The 15,086-nt window shown below is 36.8% G+C and overlaps 1 protein-coding gene across 3 annotated transcripts; it reads left to right on the top strand.

Moving 5' to 3' along the window:
• The first annotated feature begins 2,490 nt into the window (after positions 1–2,490).
• MLF1 (myeloid leukemia factor 1) lies at positions 2,491–14,589 on the top strand. 3 transcript variants are annotated; one of them, XM_009279060.2, is made up of 8 exons: positions 2,531–2,665; positions 5,675–5,719; positions 8,124–8,213; positions 9,094–9,222; positions 10,326–10,485; positions 11,094–11,226; positions 12,167–12,317; positions 12,518–14,589. In XM_009279060.2, the coding sequence occupies exons 1-7, from the start codon at positions 2,531–2,533 to the stop codon at positions 12,267–12,269; spliced, it is 795 nt and encodes a 264-aa protein (XP_009277335.1). In that variant the 3' UTR covers positions 12,270–12,317; positions 12,518–14,589. The 3 variants fall into 3 exon arrangements, with proteins under 3 accessions (XP_009277343.1, XP_009277351.1, XP_009277335.1); XM_009279068.2 differs by lacking the exon at positions 12,518–14,589 and having other exon boundaries at positions 2,491–2,665; positions 8,127–8,213; positions 12,167–12,456; XM_009279076.2 differs by lacking the exons at positions 5,675–5,719; positions 12,518–14,589 and having other exon boundaries at positions 2,501–2,665; positions 12,167–12,461.
• Positions 14,590–15,086: the final 497 nt, after the last annotated feature.

The raw sequence follows: 15,086 nt of genomic DNA, 5'->3' as shown, positions 1-15,086 counted from the left end.
ATATATTAATATACTTATATATATATTTTTATATATATATATTTTGTGAGGGTGATGTACTCCTTTTGTAGTTATAGTTTGAGTTTCAGTCATCAGAGCCATCAAGGTGGTAGGTTTAATTCCTTGGAAGCCTTGCCTCTGTTGACTTTCCGTGGTTTTTTGCCCTACTCCAGAGCATACTGAAATTGTAGTATTTCTTTTGAGGCTTGACAACACTAGATCTTTTTATGAATGGCTCCCTAAAATGTCCCTAGGGAATTGGGAGACTTCACTTTTGTTCTTAAATCTATCACTCCACAGTATATATCTTACTTCCCTGTCTCTGATAGTAAGAAGCTGTATTTCTAAATTGTTTCATAGACCTTTCATTTTTTTAAAAAGCAACAACAAAACCCCACAGTTTTAGATGCAGGTCTAAGTGTATCAAATAGAGGTAGTGGAGGGTGAATGGCCAAGAGAAGGTGCCAGAGAAATTGCAGTAAGGCAAGAAGGACAATTTCACAAGGTATGAAGCATTATTTTATGTCAGGTGAGATGTATTACAGCATGTTAAACACACTAAATTAAACCAATTTTTCTTATCTACATTAAATCTATGGAATCTTATTTTGCTTATGATGTGTTGTAGATAACATGAGTGTCCTACTTCTTTTGAACTGTAAGGGACTGGGAAGAAATTTTGTTATGCATAAGTTACTGATGGAATACAGTTCATATTTATTTGTGTTTTGATAACCAAACCTATCTGAAGTTTGTGGTGTCAAAATAGATTTGATGGAAGTACGCGTATACCGTGGTAGTGCTTGTGTGCGTCCTTCATCTTGGCTTGTGCAGTGACTTTTTCCATCTGTTCTTCATCCTGTGAAAAGTGAGGGGACACGTGCTGTGTGCATGCTGCTTATCACATTAGGACTGAAGTTAAAGCTAGCCGTCACGTGAGTGGGGTAGATTAGGGTCTGCTTAATGACAATGGCAAAACTACTTCTAAACTGTAAAGGTCGCTGGAGTGAGTTAAGTATGTGTGTAGCTTAAAGGAATATTGTTGTGTTAAAAAATTTTGTTTGAAAATTAATCCAGTGTTATATTTGTAACCTTATTTATTTTTCACTTAAGAAGAAAAAAAATAAATGCAACTTCAACACAAGAAGAGACAGTACAAAGTGAAGAGATCAAAGTGGCCACGTGGTGTGGAAACTAGTTTTCATGGGACTGGAGATAAGGGGTGGGGAGAATAGAAAAACTGTTCAGGAGACTTTCAAGAGATGATTGGGTATTGAAGTAGTCAGAGGAACAACCTGAAGCTATTCTTCGTGGAGGCATATGAGATGTGATGGGAAAGGTTGCAGTGCCCTGGAGAGAATGAGGGTGTGAGGTGTCTGGGGAGTGCCAGGAAATTGATAGGGAGGAAGATGAGGTGCTATTAAGTCTAAGTAAACATACCTGGGAAATGACTGTTAACGTTAATAAAGTGGCTTTCAGCGGAGTAGCAAAAGGAAAAATTAGACTGGTGATGAAGAGAGGAAATGAAGTATGCTTTTTGTGTGAAATAATAATTTGTAGCCTTGGACCACAGGCAACAGTACTGATCATATTATTTTTGTCAGAAGCACAATAAATTTTGCTCCTCTTTTGGCCTAAATCTGAAATCTTTAGTTCTTGGCCAAATCAGAGAATGCAAAGAATTAAGTAATAATGGAGAGCAACTTTAGCAATGTTTTACCTGCAAGCCATGCTTTGGAATTACTGGTGGGGTTCTGTAGGTTTTTGGAAACAGAGGTTGAGTGTTTAGAAAGAGGAGAGAGGAGGGGGAAAACTATCAGGAAAGCAAAAAGCCAGTAAGAAACTTTCTTCCTAAGCAGAGAAAAGGAAGGCAAAGATGCAGTAGTGGGTGACTAAAGGAGATGGAGCTGGCTTGAATTTAGAGGATGGTATACATTTTTGAGCACGTGGGTCAAGGAAGATGAAAAGTAGAATGGGAGTGGCCAGCAAAATAAATTTGAGAGGTGAGGGGGGGAAATCTATTGGGACACTGATGAGTGCAGTGAGTAGTACTGTGCTAAGCTTTGGAAGATGAAAGTGAAAAAAGGAGAGGGGGGAAAAAATAATTCTTTTAATATCAGGGGGTTGGAGGTAGAAGTAGTGATAAATATAGGTCAGTTTTATAGTTTCTGGCAGATAGTAAACATAAACTGGAGTGAAAGATGGCTGCAAAGGATGGAATATTTTTGGAGAAAAAGCAATACAGACACCCAAGAGCACAGGAGAGCAATGAAGGCAGCTGAGAAGATAAAAGAACTAAAACACCCAACCAACCTGCAAGATGAGAAGAAAAGTGAAAGAAGTGAGAGTTTGTGAGGAACAGGCGATTGCCTAGTTGGGTCCTATTAAAATAAAGAACCATATGGAATGATTTTAAAAATTGAGTTTTAAAAATTTCAGAGCCATTTTACATAGCTTGGAATAAAATCCAATGACTTTCTATGTGGAATATCTCTTTTTCAGCGATCCTTTTGCTGCACACCATGAATATATGCGGCAGATGATGAGAAGCTTTTCTGATCCTTTTGGACGAGATCCATTTCTCGGTATAACAGATGGCGGGGAGAGAACAGTAGATCGAAGAGCACGCCAGGACTCTCAGGTTGCTTTAGGAGGAAATCGCAGAGTAAGTATTTTCTTAATCTCTAAGGATTGCTACATGGAATTTACATTTACTGGTAATATAGTTGGCTTCACATGTCCATTTCTGTTAAATTTGGTCCAGTGGAAACAGAGGCCTGGCTCAGCTATTGCAACCTTGGTCAGATTGTTTCGTCGCTGAGTAAAATGTGAATAATATCTCTCTTGGTTCCTTAATGGCCTATTGTTCAAGCATTTATTACTTAACACTTACAAACTTGTTTCTGTTAGGACTAATAACAAATTTGTATTTAATGAAACAAACTAAACACATTTATCAAATGTTTGGTTTAATAAATGTTATGTATTAAATGTTTCTATTGCAGAAAGGCACTACAAATGTCCAAAGACAGAGCCTTCTTTGAACACTTAGTTCCTTTTTTTATGCTAACTTGACTTAAAAAGGTACCTTGATATGTTAATGCCTTCACTCTGCACTTTAGTATCTTGTGTCTAGTTATTTATGTTGAAGCTTGATTTAAGCCAAACCTGTGTTTCAGCCACCTAAATAGTATCTACACAGATATTTTAAACCCTGCTTCAACTTTGCAACTATGAATAAAGGCTTCACATTCTGTATTTGGTCTGATTCTTAATGTTTCCTCTAGATATAAGACTGTAAGAATTAAAGATCAGGGAAATTGATACAAAATCTAGTATTTCTGTAAATTACCACCTGAAACTGAGGCAATGATCTATGTTTTACATAAAGTATCTCTTCAACTCTCTGGGCAGGCAGGACAATTATATCTTATGCTTCTGTAGCTAAACCTTATCTAACTGCTGTGTTTAGAAAGGATATACGTTTGAAGTTGGTTCCTTTCCCTCCAACAGGCTAAATATTTTTGCAGCTGAATGATCTCTTACTTTAATGAATCACATTTGATTTTAAAAAAACAGTTGGAAGACAAAACAGATTACAAGGGCTTGTGGAACTCAGCCAGATTTGGTGGTGGTTGTTCAGACCTAGTTAGAGCTTAATAAACATAGCTGAAACACGGACTGTCACCTACAAGTCAAAAGGGTAACTGTCAGATTCTTTCCTCCCTGCTCATACATTGCCACTTAGTTTCAAATATAGATGTTGCTGGATCTAATTAGGGCATGATCTTTCCTCTGCTGAAGCAGATTCTTAGGCCTTGGTTCAGTAGATGCCTAAAACCAGATCAGACTTCGTTTTCCTTTAGAAAAAGAATATGTCAAACCTTACCCTAATATCTTGGGGGTTTGTATACCTTGTTCTTGGCAGTGAGGGATAAATGTGAGGCATAGAAAACCTTTATCTGTGGTTTCAGAAAGGAGTTAAAGGTGCAAGAGCGCTGTATTATTTTCATAAGCACGAAAGAATTCCACACCTGCTAAAATCTTTACAGTATTCTTTAGTGTTCCTCATGTTTCACCTAAGAGTTGTCAGATGTCACAGAAGACTCAGTACTGATTATCTGAGCCTTGTAGTAGTCTCAAACTGCTTTTACTGGTTTCCCTCCAGAAATGATTCAAACACTTAATTAGATTTTTATGTAGGAAAAGATGGATATCTTTACTACCATGTGAAATACGCTTTGTTAAAATTACCCATACTGATTACGGATATTGTAATTCTATCTTTAAGTAAACTAGAGCATGCCTAAAACTGCTTTACAAGGGCCAGAATTTGTTGCAACAACACAATGTGCGTCAATACAGCATTCAAATTTGAAAATGCTTTTCCTTTCTCAAGCAGGATTGCAGTGTCAGTTTTTAGCCTTCTGGAGGGAGGGAAGGAGGAGGAAAGGATATGATCAGGAGGAATGGGGTAAAACATCTTAAGAGATACTGTCATTCGGTTTTGTTTGGATATCTGATTATCCTATATATTAGGCAACTATTTAACAGCTTTTAGTATGTATTATAAAACAGAGTCTATAAACTTTTTATGACTAACAACTTTATTATTTCTGAGGATATCCTTTTGCACTTGATATATATATATAAAAAAAATATTCTCTCACTACATATTAGACAGAACTGCAATCTGACAGAGTTCATAAAGGTATTCAAGAATCAGATAATTCCTTCCTTTGGTACTTAAAGTTATTGTGAAGTGTTTGGTACTTCTGTCTAACCAGTCTTTCTTTAGGTAGGCTTTTATATAACTCTCCAATCTTGGTTTCCTGGAAACATCAATTTGTTTTCCAGCATCTCATTGCCCTGTCATATAGGGATATTCAAGATCAGTTGGTCAAACAGGAACTGTATTTGCTGGTGTTTATAGCTACGTCTATTTATACAACTGCAGAAGAATATAATTTGCTCATGGGGATTTGTCTTCGGGTGGTTCTGTATATGATGATAGATTTACTTAGAACTTCTTTGCAATGACCTTTGAAACTGCTGACAAGTTAGACTTCATTTTGTTTATCGCAAGGAATGTATGGATATTTTAAAGAAGTATCTATTTACATTAATCCCTTGTAATACATAAAGAGTGCTTGTGAACAGGTCAGCTGTATCACTTAATTTTTTAAGCTCTAAAATTGTATGCCAACCTTCTGAAATTTAATTACATAAATTTACATTAAGGGGACTATTGATTTGTTGATTTTAATCAACTTTCAGTGAAGTGGTTGTATCGCATGACTAGCATGAAGTGTTTTCAGAGAAGTGGGTGATGTCTGAAGCACTGTGCCATGTTTTAAATAATTTTAGTACAAAGGTTGCTATGGTATACAAATGTTTAAGTGCTTCTAGTACATACATATATGACTTATTAAATGTGGTGACAGCTATCACTTTCCAATACCATTAGTATAAATATATTACTTCTATATAGCCAGAGACTACTTCATATTATATTGTCGTAGCACACTATAAATTACCAACGTCCTCTTGAGTGACTTTTTATTTGATCAGAAATGTTTACTATCACCTGCAGTACATGAAAATGCACTAGATACTTCTGCTGTGTCTGATAACAGGTACAATAACTAAAAGACACTGGTCCTTTTTCTTCCAGGCAACAAGCTGCTCCCTCATGCCCTTTGCAGGCTTTGGTAGAGTGGTTAGTATCCCAGGAGCAATAATCCTTGTAGCTCTTGCTAATACGTGTATACTGTCTGCATACCTAAAGCATGGACAAAGGCTAGTTTCAGTGTGCTTGCAAACTGCTTTTGTTGGTGTTTAGATATATGGAACAATAGAATTCAAGAAAGATTTTTTTATTATTATTATTATTTCTCCTCATTAAATGAAAATCAAGGGTAGACTAAATACGCTGATACCAAGATTGGAAAGGTTACTACTTAGCAGCTGGCTTTTCTACTCAGCGATGTATCTGTTGGTGCTTGATCTCTGATGGATATTAATGAAATAATCCCTGGACAGAGACTCCAAACTTTGAGTGCTGCCTGTAGACGGATGCTAGTGGCTTGGAGTGTGTTTGCGGGTGTGATACCGCTAAGACCTGTAGCACTGGTCACAGCTAAGACAGGCCAGCTTCTGGAGGCAGAATTTCCACTGGAACTGCGCTTGGAATGTTTTTCAGTTGTAGTTTGTCGGGGGTCTGGAATATCTTGTAAAAGATCTGTAAAAAGCACCCAAGGAAAAGCAAGTTTATTGTTAGGACCCTCACAGACGTTTTTGCTTCCTTTGGAAGGCTTTAAAGAGTCTTCAGATTGAAAACGGGTAGCTTAAAGAGTGGCTCTCACTTGCAGAACAGGTAAAAATAAACATGGGTCTTTGAATTTTCAGATCTAAATTATTCCTTGTTTAATTATCTTTTGCAGAAACACGAATTGGCAACTTGCTGTATGCAAAAAGTGTATTGGCTATCCAGTGTTCTTTTTCTATTAACTGCACAGGTTATGCTTTTACTCCCCCCACCCCAATCTATGGCATGTAATTCCATAGGTACAGCTGATAACTATGTAATGTCATTGGTTCAATGTCCAGATTTCTAACTGTAAAAGGCAGTTTTCTGGAGTTACTGACAGTTGCAATGATTTGATGCTGTAAATTGTCTATAATTATTGCCCAGAGGTTTTGATAGCCCTTAAGGATTCAGATTTCTTGCTACTCAAGTAACAAATTGAAGATTTTCTATACTTGAATTTTACTTAGTTTTATGCTTAAACTGCAGATTTTATTTTTAAACTTTTAAATACATAGCTATTTAAATGAATTTATTTAAATTTAATTCTATATGTTTCGAGTAGTTGGAGGCATGTGGGGTGTTTGCTATTGTAATTAACATCCTGGTGTTTTGTAGCACTTTAGTAGTGCGAAGGGCTGCTGTGTGCAACCCATCAGCCTGCCTCTTGCCAAAGCTGCTGCGTTTTGCAGAGCCCTCAGGAGCTGTTTTCCCTGCTCTTCTCACAGCCTCACACCTGTGGACCAGAGCATGGTGGTGGCGCAGCGCCTGTCCTGGGAAACAGCTAGGGGTGTGTGTGTTTAAAAGCTCACCAACCAACCAGTATGGTGTTTGCTCTTAACTAGAGTACTCCAGCCAGAGCTGCTCGTGTCAGAAACCAGGCAGCCCAGCAGGGAGTCTGAACAGGTCCTGAGGAAAAGTTCATAGTAGGGAGAGAAAAGGCATGGTGAAAATAATTTTTACCATCACCACCTGCTGCACTGGAGAGGAGCCCAGAGGAGGATGCTCATTTGGGACAGCATTGCTGTCTTCCCAGATGGTCAGTTAGGAGAGTTCACCCTTTCCCTACTTTCTGTCTCCCTGTCTCTCTCTTTTTTTGTTTTGTTTTCTTCCAAAGGTAGCTTTCATCAGTATGGTCAGTATATGCCATCAGCTACAGATCCTATTAATAAAGTTCTGTGCATGTAAACCTGTCTTAGTATCTATCCTTTGTGCAACACCGGATCTTCTGCTTTCATGTAAAAATAATGAATGAATGTTTTGTTGAATAGATCTATAGCATCAAGTAATTAAGCTGCCATTAAAATACCAAGTTACGGTTCTCTGATTTTTTCCACACTGCCCTTTTATGACAGATGTACGCTACTTCTGCAGAGGAACAGCTGTGTCTGCTGGGATGCACTTTCATTGTGATTCCATATGCATTAAGGGATTTGCATAAGAGAGATAATTTGATCTTCCAATAGATTATAAGGCATGGAGGGTCATATAGTACTTCTTACAGCAGAAGCTAGTTAGGTTAGAAGGTATGTGAAAGTAGTTCTTGTAAATTGGCCACAATATGAGCTTATTTTGACATTTGAGCGTCAAATCTTTCACTTCTGTCTTTCCAGTATCTCCAACTTGAACAATCAAGCTCCCCATGCTAGCTTTCAGTTTTTCATTTGAAAAGATGCATTTTGGCTTGTCTATGTCTATGAATTGCAGTCTGTGAAAACCTTTTTGATGGTCTGATTCGCATTAAAAAGTGCATGTAAAAAAACCAGCTTCAGAACTTGAAGAGTCAGAAGACTGTTTTAATTTTAATGTCTTTTAGCAGGATGCAGATTTTGGGGAACCTTTTTTTGCAATGGACAGGATGATGTCAAATATGAGAAACAGTATGCTGGAAATGCAAAGAAAATTTGTAAGTTTTTTTTAAAATTTGTTCCAAAACATTGTATTGGAGAATGACAGTTGCTTAAAATATTACTTAGAAAGTCCTGCCAAGAAAAAGGTTACTAGTCTCAAGCAGATCGTCTGGGGGGGAAAAAAAATTCTTACTATATCGTGGTTATAATTCTCTATGCTGTCACTGATTATTTGCTAACAACAGTACTTTAAATGTGTGCTTGATTCTCTAGGGGTTAGAACTGCTGTAAGCTATCTGGTGTCTGGCTGTTGCCAGAGCTGACACCTTAAGTGAAGAAGCAGTTTAAAGTGTTACTGTACACTTAAACACAAAACAACTGCAAGCACCTAAATGCCCCCCCCGCATATAGACTTTCTTCTGATTTTATTTTCAGTGCTGCTTCTTTCTTCTTTCTTCACAGTCTTGGAAGATAACACTGATATCTATTAAGTGTTGCTGAGTATATTTACTGTGTTTTACTGGCCTTGTAAAATGGCTTATAACCATTGTTGCTCAAGTCCTATTTCACCTGAACTCTTTACACACCTTATTATATACTGTATGTGGCAAGACTGATGGTATAGGTTATATCTTCATTACTAAACTAAACTACGCCAGGGCAAACGTTTGAGCAGTTGCTTATTGCTGCCCGTGCTTTTTACTTGTTGTGTTTCCTGGCACAGGGAGACCTGTGGCCAGACAAGGCTAGGACAAGAGGGTAGGCATATCAAGTGCCCAGGTCTCTTCCCAACAGGCCGTATCTATGGTGCCAGGACTGAGGGTTAATTTTTCAGAGAGGTATTCTTTTTCATAATAAGATAGTCTCGGAATGTAAGAAGTACCTATTATCCACAAGTTTCAACTTTTTTTAATAAGAAGTCTACATTGCTTGTAGGATGACCTATCCATCCATCCAGATGCACACACATTCAGCTCCTCCTCTGTGATGACATACTCCAAAATAGGGGATGAACCACCAAAAGTTTTCCAAGCTTCAGCTCAGACACGCACAGCTCCGGGAGGTGTAAGTAGTCCTGAGATGCAGCAAAAAGGTGATATGTATTTATCAGAATTTAAGTTCATCTATACCAAACCACAGTTTCCTTCAGGTTCTTTTTACTGGAGACAGTTACTCTTATAATTTAGAAAAATATATGTCTGTTTAAGTATTGCTGTATCTTAAAGGCTGCTTAAGCTAAAGTGCTGTTTTCTTCCTTGTAATCTGTATGCTTCTAAGTATACCTCCAAATAAATTGTATGCCTATCAAAGACTGGAAAAATTGAGTGCCAGAACAGCTGATTCTTCAAGGCTGTCTCCAATGTCTTTCTCTTTGCTATAATTAATCCTCTTCTTGTACATTTAAAATTCTGTCTAAAATATAAGATGGCAAGAGGCAGTCTATTTATGCAAAACATGGCTTCAAATCATCCCTTTTACTCAAGCACTTTTAAATGCTTACGTAACGCTTCAGATGAAGATGCCCTTTCATTGACTTCCTTGCAGCTGTTGCATCTAATTCTGCTAAGAAATTTGAATTTGAACCCTGAAGCAAGGTTCATGAAAGACTATATGCGAGCAGTAAAGGCCGTTGAGCATGATTGGCTGTGGGATATGTTCAAGCTCAAACAGACACTCAGTTATCAAAAAGGTTCTAATAATATACCTATGAACACAGTGATAAGTGGTTGCCTGGGTTTCAAGCCAGTCAACATGACAACCTAGTAATTAGTTGTCCCTTCGTGCTGAGAATATTGGCATTGGCTGTTACTCGTTCTGTTGGAGAGTAACAGGAGAATGTTGAAGACTTGTCTGTATGTAGTATATTTAGACTAGGCTTCCCCCCCCTCCTCCAACAATGAATATCCAGTATGTATGTTACCTAAGAAGCTTTAGGTGTTCTTGTTTAATCTTCCTGTCTGTTGGCAGAAAGAAAATGGACTTCACCTGTGCTTTGTTGGTGTATTTTCAGCCAGCACAGTAAATGAGACAATTGGAAAAGCCTGTAAAACCTAACTTTTTCAAAAATAAGATATAAAAACTTTGGGAAAGAAAATTTGATTTTAAAAAAAAAATGTTTTAACTTTTTTTTTTGGTTGGAAGGACACTTATTTCCCTTTTTTGTACAGGTTAAGGAGACAAGAAAAGCACTTAAGGATTCTGAAAGTGGACTGGAAAAAATGGCTATTGGTCATCATATTCATGATCGTGCCCATGTCATTAAAAAGTCAAAGAACAGCAAGACTGGTGATGAAGAAATGAACCAAGAATTCATCAACCTGGATGAGGGTATGTCTTTTTATGCAGTTCTCTAATGGGCTTTACACTGTTGTTTCACATACCAATTTTGAAGTTCCAGCTTGAGACCTCTTAAAAGGGACTGTTTTTCAGAAAGTGTTAAGTCTGCAAATCAAGTTTTCTTAGTTGATATAAATTTGGACAACCTAAGTTAAAGTAACCAGTTAGACTTGAAAATGTTGTGTTCTAATGCAGTTGGTACTGTTTGCTTGTACAATAGCTGCTCATATTTGAAAGTACTTCTAACAATATTTTGTGGTTTCAAACAAAGTTTTAACAGAATTTTGCTATTTGCTCTGTGTTTGTTTGTGACTAATAGAAAATACATATTTAAGAGATGTGTAGTTAAAATGTGCATATACTTTTACAACACAGTAACTTTCAGGTTTTTTATTTTTATCTTCCAAATGTAAGCCTACTGGCAGTAAGCTTTTAGTTGTTTTTTACAGATCCCCTAGAAATAGTTTGCAGGCCATGTGGAGAGTCATGGACCACAAGGTTAAAAAACACTGTTCAAAAAACCTAATTTTCGTTACATGTCTTTTCCTATCTTGCTTGCATTTATTAAAAATAAAAGTAAACTTTAACTGGTTTTTCAGCTGAGGCCCAGACCTTTGATGAAGAGTGGCAGAAAGAGATTATGAAGTTCAAGCCATCTAGAACTAGATGCAATTTAGAAGCTCCAAAATACAGAAGTATTCATCACATACCCAAGGAAGATGGATTAAGAAGGTACAAATCGTTTCCTACCAGAATAAGGAAATACTAGCAGCAGAATGAAAAACCAATTCTAAAGCAATCTGTTAATGAACAAACAATGCTTACTGGCAGTCTGAGAAGAAATAGCATGTTTTATTCCTCCTTTTCTCATGATGCCACCATAAACAGTGTTAAGGCAGTATTTTGTTAACAATTTTGAAGAAATTCAGTATTTTTGACTTTGAAAATTACTTAATGTATTGATAGGCTAAAATGGTGAGTGTTTTCTAGAGAAATATGCCAGTGCTCGTAGCTCAACTATGTACAACTGTTGTAGCTGCTCCCAGTGTCATTAAACTGGGTTAGTTGCATTAAGGTATAATCCTTATTGAGGGCTAGGTTGATCTGTTCTCTTGGGTAAAAGGAAGGGCACCTTCCATATAGTTGGAGACAGAGACACCCCTCTCTTCAGGGTTAGATTTCAAATGAGACCTCTTCTAATCCTAAAATCAGGAAGTCTGTGTAGGAGTAAGGACTTTATCTGTAAATGCAGGAGCTCCCCTGCATAGATGGCTATCTACCAAGCTTTGGGTTCTGCGCCCCCCTGTCATCGTCATTGTTTCAGTGGAAGTTGCATGTTTGGTAGCGAATGCTACAGAAGGGAAACACTCCTTTTCTGTAAACTACACAGAGTGCTTTCCCTCTGGCACCTCTTCAGTTCTAGAGGTTTATTACGGAGGCTACTTTACCTTCAATTTCAGTTTTCAAACTAAGCTGTTCCTTTCTTCTCATCGGGTGTGCAACATGAGGAAACAGTCCAACTCTGGTGGTAACAATGGAAGTAGTTTTGGAGAGAGAGAGTCAAATCTGTTTTACAACTAAAATAACTATACCTCTACATAAGTAATTAACAAAATGTATATTCCCCCACCCCCATATCGTATGGTGTTGTGATTTTTGTTGTTTGTTTCAGAGAGAAACCACTTGCAGTTGCGGGTTCCAGGGAGCCCAGAGTTTCTGTGGAGAATCTCAATGTGAAAGGAACACATGTCCCCATCAAAAGCAGCAAAAAATAAATTGCTTCCATTCTCCATTTGAATGGAGTTTCTTCAGAGAAGATAATGGTGCTGCATTGCTTATGTTCATATAAGTATACATATATATGACCAATCTCTGTTTTTTGTTTTAGTAAGTATTAGTGTGCCTTGCTACTCTGATCTTTTGACAGCTGAATGTTGTTTAAAACTTCAGATCCTTGGTTAAACCATCTAGTTTCAGTAAATTAAAAAACCAACAACTTTCCATTTCTTCAGAGAAGATAATGGTGCTGCATTGCTTATGTTCATATAAGTATACATATATATGACCAATCTCTGTTTTTTGTTTTAGTAAGTATTAGTGTGCCTTGCTACTCTGATCTTTTGACAGCTGAATGTTGTTTAAAACTTCAGATCCTTGGTTAAACCATCTAGTTTCAGTAAATTAAAAAACCAACAACTTTCCACTTAAAAGCACTTTAGGATTATCACACTAATTCTGTTTAAAAAAAAAAAAATAATGCTTTGATTTGCAAGATTTTTGTGCTACAGTTGCACCAGTCTCAGACTTCTTATTAAGCCTGGTAATGAAACTACTTTTTCCCACACTCTGTAACTTGCACAGAAAGTAAATTCTCTTTTTATTTTGTGTGGGTAAAGTAATTACTAATTTTCTAGGTGATATAGCAATTTGAATACACCATAGCCAATATATATATCTATCTATCTTTAAAATCATATTTTAAATTGTTATAGAATCCCCAGATTCACCTTGATTTAACATGAAGAAAAGTGCGAGGAATACTGAAATGACAAATACTTCAAGTAAATTTTAGTTTATCAGTGTTCTTATGTTCATAAGCTGTACTTGCATCTCATTTTCTGTGCCTAGACTGTCAATTTTGTATTTCTGATCCTTGGTATGTTTCCTTTGAAGGTGGCCCATTATTTTTCATTCTTGAAAATTCTCTGTAGTAGCTTTTAATTATTCTGTAATAATGCTTTTAATTATTTTGTAATAATACCACTGTGTCCTAAGAAACTCAGCTGTAACTATTAGTTATTAATAAGAAAAATATGTGGGAGAAATTGGTTGAGTAGGCAGTAGTTTAACTGGATAATGAATGATTACACCAGTTCTTCTGTTCTAAAAAGCTAAAAGAGCCCTACATACAGGAAGCCATTTCCCCCCTCAGCTGAGATGAGATGTGTTTGTATTCTTTTTTTGTCCTGTTTTAGTGGATGTAGAATGATCCTAAATCTAACACTTGATCTCCCTCGACGTTGTCGTTATTGTTTGGTTAAGAGTCTGATGTTCTAGAGGAAAGCCAACTGAGAACAGGAAAGGTCTTTTTATTGGAAATGTTAAGTTCCTATGCTGTTTTGTTACACAGAATTGATCCCTGTGTTGTAGCGTACATAATTTCTGTAGACTGTAATGTTACAGCATTAGCACTATAGCATGTATTTCAAGGCTAAAACATTATAGTGTAGCCTTAAAAAAGGGCACTATTTCTATGATAAAATAGGTTTAGTAAGCTAAGATTAATACTTGTTTGGCTAAAAAGGAAACGGCCTTTAAATCATATCTTTCTGCAGATTCCCCAGATAATTTAATTCTATGTTTATTATTGTGCAAAAATAATCAAAAGTACTTTTGTTGAACTCTGACAAGGGAAAGAATTGTTTCTTTGCTTGTTTAATGCAATGGCCTCTTCCTATTAATTAGAGCAAATACTAGCGGCAATAAGTTTATGCTATTGAACCATTCTACGAGCAGTCAAGGTAAGGGGGTGGTAAGGGGGTAGCAACCTCTGACGGAAGGACAGGCTGAAACAGTGTGATGCCACAGTCATGCTGGATGTCTGCCAGAACCCTGAATCTAAAGGACGCTTTTACTCTCCTTAAAAAGTAAGAGTACAACTCTAGGGCCTGATCTTCCATACACTGAAGACAACATTGATTTTGCAATTAATGTCATTGAGAATGTAAGGCCATGGAGGCATTTTCCAGGTATGTCACTTAAATTTCCCAGTAATAAACAGCAGAAAAGTTTTTCATGTCATAACTTCAGAAGAAATCTTTGATTTGAGATGCTGCTATTTAACAGAAAATAGTATTCATCTGACAGCTTATATTTTTGTCTATGTTTTACTGAAATTGAAAAAAACATGATACATATATGTAGTCAACAAAACAAGTATACTTTGGTTTTTAAATTATAGTGGAAAGAGGCTAATACTCATTACAGATTACTTTGTTATCCAAAACAATGTTCTAAAATGTAATACAAAAGAAATTGTTCTACGTAGAAACATCTGAAACTCTAATTCTTTAATAAAGTTATTTATTATTTACATTATTGTTTGCTTACTCTACACCACAAAATGACTTGTGCATTGTTTATTTTGGGCTGCTTTGAAACATTCTTATATGTGACACCAACAGCAATGCAATGAGGGAAAGTATGCCCCTCAGTTTCCAAAAGGAAAACATGTATTTACCACAAAAAAAAAGTTTGCTAGAAGGAAACAGATGGGGGTGGGACCTGAGCATGGCAATGGCCAGGCTGTTTCTCTGCTTCAGAACGGCTCTTGGAGTCTTCTCTGGTATGAAAGATTAACTGTTCCTGGTGTAATCCTAATAGCTGGGGATTTTTTTTATATATATTTGAGAATATAGGTACACACTATAGCTTCCTTCAACTAGGACCTGCACCTTAGTATGCTGTCTATTCTAACAGCTACCATACACATGCTCTTGATAGCAAATGTGAGAGTTTCTTCTCTCATTGTGGTGCTTAGTTACTAGAGGGAAGTCGTGCAGAGTAACTGCATCAAATTCACCTGGCGTAAG

This window comes from Aptenodytes forsteri, unplaced genomic scaffold, assembly GCF_000699145.1.
Source record: "Aptenodytes forsteri isolate BGI_AS27 unplaced genomic scaffold, ASM69914v1 Scaffold299, whole genome shotgun sequence".
NCBI lineage: Eukaryota > Metazoa > Chordata > Aves > Sphenisciformes > Spheniscidae > Aptenodytes > Aptenodytes forsteri.
This window is presented reverse-complemented; position numbering and strand designations above follow the sequence as displayed.